At 40.8% G+C, this 6,338-nt stretch overlaps 1 protein-coding gene across 1 annotated transcript; it reads left to right on the forward strand.

Moving 5' to 3' along the window:
• Window positions 1-3,777: 3,777 nt before the first annotated feature.
• LOC124683609 (berberine bridge enzyme-like Cyn d 4) lies at window positions 3,778-5,334 on the forward strand. The gene has a single exon (XM_047218095.1). The coding sequence runs from the start codon at window positions 3,778-3,780 to the stop codon at window positions 5,332-5,334; it is 1,557 nt and encodes a 518-aa protein (XP_047074051.1).
• The last annotated feature ends 1,004 nt before the right edge of the window (window positions 5,335-6,338 follow it).

Raw genomic sequence — 6,338 nt, forward strand, 5'->3', positions numbered from 1 at the left:
AAACGAAGAGACCCAGCATCTAACGAGAAAAGTAAATCTCCCTCATTACTGACGTGCATGTAGGGGCAAAAGGGGCAACTAGCGATTCTTTCTCCTCTCTCTAATCCCTCCTTAATAATCGCGCTGCAAGATAAACACTCTTTCCCTTGGGACGGAGGGAGTATTTGCATTGAGATTCTACAAAACATTAAATATGATGGAACTATGATACTAATTCATGATACTATGCATTGTAGTTGTTGTATCATAAATTAGTATCATATGTATATACTAGTCTATGATACTTCCCACTGTGATTAGTCTAAACATAAGAGGAGACATAAATGTTTCAAAACACTATTTGTTGAAACTTTTGCCAATGGATGCACGTCTTACGTCTTACGTTCATGATAGTAAAACCTTGAAACATGGTCCAATTTGTATATATATATAAAGCAAAAATATACAAAACTATATTCTAAAGAGGATAGATATTCTCAGTATATTTACAAGTTAATGTTATTATTTGGAATAATATATTTATTCATAGGAACTGATAGGTGTACAATATTAATTCTTAAAAATTCTTTGAGAGGATTTTTTGTTTCAACAATTGACATCATTAGAATATTTTGTATGTACTTATGTGATGTAACAAAATTAACATAGGAGGACATGTCGCTACACCAGCCCATAAATATCGATAACTCTCTAAGAGTATTGAATTATGTTGTCCAAAATACATGTGACAGAGTGTCTATAACCAATGGACTGAAATTGGGATAACACCGTGATATTTAAAAATATATAATATAGTTATTCTAGAAGGATTAGGGTCATACTTCCATAGCTTTGACTTTGGATGTATAACCATGTTCACGAATATACCCAAAAAAAAAATAACTTATTTATACCGACATATACCAGATAATCACTAAAGTTTCATAGTAACGATAATGTTCATGTTTCTAAAATGTAGAAAATGTTGACTTGGAGTAGGTAAATAATAGGAAGAAATAAGAGAACAACAGAATTCTCACTAAATAATTTTTGCTAAAGGGCAGGCCATTTTCCTTTCCCTCTATCATTTTTCTATCAAAGTTGACTAATATTGTGCACTGATCTAACATAGTGTTAAAACTATAATTTTATTTAGTGATGTAATAAAAGTGACAAACAAAATTTAAGGACATATGGCATAATGATCATTCGCCCAAAAAATTAAGATGGCCAAAGATGTTACTAGAATCACGGTATTTTTTTACCAGAATTATTAAGATAGATGTAGAGCATCTTTGTTTTTTATCACATAAGTGGAAATGATGTGATAGATTCATACTTCTCTAACCTTGGCTACCGGTGTTAACAAATACTCAGAAAAGAACATAATTTTTTTTAGCCGCATATTAGTATACACCCAAAAAGTTTGAACTTCATAGTGATGAACACTCATGATTTTGAAGTGCCACATATTTACATGGAGTAAGTAAATGAGAGGAAGAAACTTCGGGACAATTAATTGAGCCTAAATATTACGGAGGATAGATCAATACTTTTAGTTCATCGGTGATTTTTTTTAAAGTTACCTTACCTCATGTACAGACCTAACATCATATAAAAACTTACTTCCACTTACTGATCTATTGTCTAAGCATAAATCGATTTTTTTTAGATATTCAAACATGTTACTGACACCGTATGATTTTCGTTAGTTGTAGAGCATTTTGTTCTGATCACATAATGGAACATAATTTGGTATTGATCACGAAAAAATGTTTTATTTTTTGACCACTTCAATTCTAGCAAAACATGATGCTTGCCTTCCTATTAGCGAGAGCCAATGTGCTAGTTTAAACAAAAAGATAAGAGCGACCGACTTCAAAATTAGCATCTATTCTTATTGGTGTCACGGCTGATGTTCTGCATAGCTAATAAGTTGTCAGCAGTCTATTTACAGAGATCATCTCCCTTACGTCTCTTAGCCATAATATAAGTTCTAGATAGTTTTTTTGAAAATATGAACATTGACATTGGACCAAGAATGCGAAGCTGAAATATCAGCCATTGCGATTGGTCAAAAATCTCGAGATAAGGACACCTAGTCCAAAGACTAATAAGTTCAACCCCAATTCTAGTCTCATTTACCAAAAGGATAACCATGGAACATGATGTGATTGTTATCTCTATAATTGACGCCATTACCTAACGTTTAACTAGTAGCCTTACAAATAAGTTCAATCCATAATAGTTGTATAAGCTTTAGTTCAATTTAGTCTAAATTTAAACTAAAGTCATGATAATTATTATCGGTCGGAGGGAGTAGTATTCTACCTAACGAGACGGCCGGGCTCGGAACGAAAGACCGTATAGTGCTGGAAGAATATATACTAGCACAAAGTTGCAAGCAACCACAGTTGCATTATGCCTGGAATATACGTATGCGAGTTACAAACAGAGTCATCGGAATCTATTCCAAAACCATGGCAGGCAGCCCACGCAAATGGTTGCAGCGCCCCTCATTTCTTACCAACTCGCTGCAACATTGACTTGAGCAACCTGACACAGGAGAGACGTTGGAGTACACGTAATTGACGTTTTGCTATAACGAAATGCACATGATTTATTTCGTGCACATCAGAAAAAAGTCAATTCAGTTTTTCGTACTACTAATTAATACGTTCAAACGGCATCTAAGAGCCTGAACACAAGAGATGCCTTCGTGTGGTCTATTCTTCTACTCCAAAGGGGATAATTCTACGTGTACATTTGTCCACACGTGGTGCCACTATTAAACTGGGAGATGTTCAAACTGGGAGATGTGATTGGATAGCTACTGACTATTCTGTCAAAGTGATGCCGAGAGCGGCTCCACCGCTCATATATATGGATAGAGCGAGTCGCCAGCCATCTATATATTTAGACCGACCACAACATGGAAAATTAAAATGAAGCCTCACCTACATACTTCTCTTTATTTTCAAAAATTCAAAATTCATATATCAAAGTTTCAAGAAAAACTAGAACAAATTTCTGTGCTAATTTTCACTACGAACTACTTTGTATTTCTAGACTACACAAAAATAACAAAATCTAACAAGTGAATAGTGCACATTTTAAAAATTAGAAAATTTGTCAGATTTTGTCATTTTCATGTAGTGTAGAGTACAAGGTAGCTTGTATTAAGATTTTTCCACATTTGTAGCTTCATTGTTTAAATCCAGGGTTTTTAGATTGTTAAATTTTTTAAATATGATTTTTACTTTTTTGAAAATAAATGCCTGCGTATAGCTCGTCATCTATTTGTCCACAACTCGGCTACTACCGCCATTCCAATGAAAAATCAAACTATGTAAAGTTTGATCAAGTTTTCACATAAAAATATAAACATGTGAAATATAAAATCAATATTATTAGATACACCATGAAATATATTTTCATATGACATCTGTAGTATATTATATTTGTTGATAAAATTTTCTAACATTTTGGTCAAACTTTACTAGGTTTAACTTTTTTAAAAAAATATGTTTTATTTATTGAAACAGAGCGAATATTAGTATTACAATATACAGTACTATAGACTTTGTCTCGCTAACTAATGTGTATCCACGTCAGCCAATATCTTGATAGCTGACCATGACTTTTGACTTGTGCAGATTTGCCAGCTGGAGAGGGATGGTGAAGTCGAACTCGTTGTAGAGTTGGCTATATCTAGAGCTGCAGAGCTAGCATGCTAAGCATTCCAACAGCAGTAGTACGTGATCTTGAGCATAGCTGCACGGGTGGAACGAAACAAACATGGCCTCGTCTCGGACCTTAGTGCTAGCGGTCCTCATCAGCTTCCTCTCGTGCTATGCACCCGTCCCTTCCCTAGCTTCCTCCGATGGCTTCCTCAAATGCCTCTCGGCAGCCATACCAAAGCAGCTTCTGTACACGCAGAGCTCGCCTTCGTTCACTTCTGTCCTGGTGTCCTCCATCCGGAACCCCAGGTTGTTCACTCCAACCACGGTGAGGCCGCTCGTCATCGTCACGCCAACGAATGCCTCCCACGTCCAGGCCGCCGTTGTCTGCGGCCGCCAGAACGACGTGCGCATTCGCGTGCGCAGCGGCGGGCACGACTACGAGGGCCTCTCGTATCGTTCCGTTCGTCCCGAGGTGTTCGCTGTTGTTGACCTTGTGAACCTCCGGTCCGTGAGCGTGGACCAGAAAACGGCCACCGCGTGGGTGGACTCCGGCGCGACGCTCGGAGAGCTATACTACGCAATTTCCAAGGCGAGCAAGCAGCTGGGTTTCCCGGCCGGTTTGTGCCCGACGGTCGGCGTGGGCGGCCATTTCAGCGGGGGCGGGTTCGGCATGCTGCTCCGCAAGTATGGCGTCGCCATTGACAACGTCCTGGACGCCACGCTGGTCGACGCCAAGGGGAGGCTCCTGGACAAGCAGGCCATGGGGGCGGACGTGTTCTGGGCCATCCGCGGAGGCGGTGGCGAGAGCTTCGGCATCGTGCTGTCGTGGAAGGTGAAGCTCGTGCCTGTCCCGCCGACGGTGACAATGTTCAGCGTCCCAAAATCCGTTAACGAGGGCGCTGTAGACATACTCACTAAGTGGCAAGAAGTCGCCCCGGCTCTCCCCGATGACCTGTTCATAAGGGTGGTCATCCAGAAACAGGTGGCTGATTTCCAGTCCATGTACCTGGGCACCTGCGACACGCTCCTGCCATTGATGAGCAGCCGCTTCCCTGAGCTCGGTTTTAACCGGTCGCACTGCAAGGAGATGTCATGGATCCAGTCCGTGCCCTACATCTACCTGGGTAGCACCGCCACCGTGGAGGACATCCTGAACAGAACCACCTCATTGGACACCTTCAACAAGGCCACATCCGACTATGTCCGTCAGGCCATCCCCAAGGACGTGTGGGTGCAGATCTTCGCCTGGCTCGCCAAGCCAAACGCTGGGCTGATGATCACTGACCCATACGGCGGGAAGATCAGCAGCATCCCAGAGTCGGCGACGGCGTTCCCTCACCGTGGTGGCGTGCTGTTCAACATCCAGTACATGAATTTCTGGTCTGCTGCCACAGACGGATCGGCGCAGACCAAGTGGCTCAAAGACTTTTATGCGTTCATGGGACCGTATGTGAGCAAGAACCCGAGGCAGGCATATGTGAACTACAGGGACCTTGACCTGGGCGAGAATGTTATTGTGGGCAACGTCAGTAGCTACCAGGCTGGTAAGGTTTGGGGCGAGAAGTACTACAAGGGTAATTTCCAGAGGCTGGCCATGGCGAAGGGCCAGGTGGATCCTAGTGACTACTTCAGGAACGAGCAGAGCATTCCACCACTTGCGGCGAGCAAGTAAAGATGAAGTTGTGGAATCAAGCTAGGTGTGTGATCTTATAGTTCTACTAGCCATCAACCCATGGTTCTACACGGGTTATTATAAAAAAAAACATGCATGGTTAAACATATATGTAAATATGAGCTTGTACTTTAATTTTAAAACATCAAAAAATAAAAAACAATTATTCATTTTTCAAGCACTTCTTGATACACTGCATTCAATTTTCTCTTGCGTTAGGAGTGTCAAAATTATTATGGACGTTATGAGTAGTAACATCATAAGCTACACAATGCTGGAAAAACTGGGGTGCCTCCTATCCAAATTCACGCCAGAGCATGTGTTAGATATAATTGTATTTGTTATGGGTATGTACTTTGATGATGTTCTATGAGCATGTGATATATTTGATGCTAGCTGTTACTTATGCATGTCTAGTTGATGCTAGATATGATGGTAGTTTCTATGTTGTATGCTATGCTAGTTATCCTAAGAAGTGAAACTTATACAATTTTGTAGTCCATGTGCAATGGTAACCGAGTTTGGTATGAGAATCGGTTCTACACATGGTAGTTCTCATATTTCTAATAGCATTCCCCTTATACATGACAACATGCAATAAAGACTAGTTTGTTCGTATTGATGCATGATTAACATTGTTGACATGTCACTACGGGAGAGCACAGATGTGCCGACGGCTATCGTGTGTGCCGACGGCCAAATATTGGGGCTGTCGGCACAGAAGCCTCCGTACCGCGGCGATAAGGATGGCCGTCGGCGTTAAAATGGCCGTCGGTACAGGCCGGTTGTGCCGACGACCACCGTCGGCACAGTTCTGGCCGTCGGCACAACATTTTTTTCTCTTTTTTTTTACTACGGACCTGTGCCGACGGTTATACCGTCGGCATAGCTTTTTTCTATTCTGCACAACATTCTTCAAAAAAGCATAACTAAATCATTCTAATTGAGAAAAATAAGTATAATATATCAAATTTTGCAGAAAAACAATATATATCATAGAAAAA

Source organism: Lolium rigidum, chromosome 1 (assembly GCF_022539505.1).
Source record: "Lolium rigidum isolate FL_2022 chromosome 1, APGP_CSIRO_Lrig_0.1, whole genome shotgun sequence".
Taxonomy (NCBI): domain Eukaryota; kingdom Viridiplantae; phylum Streptophyta; class Magnoliopsida; order Poales; family Poaceae; genus Lolium; species Lolium rigidum.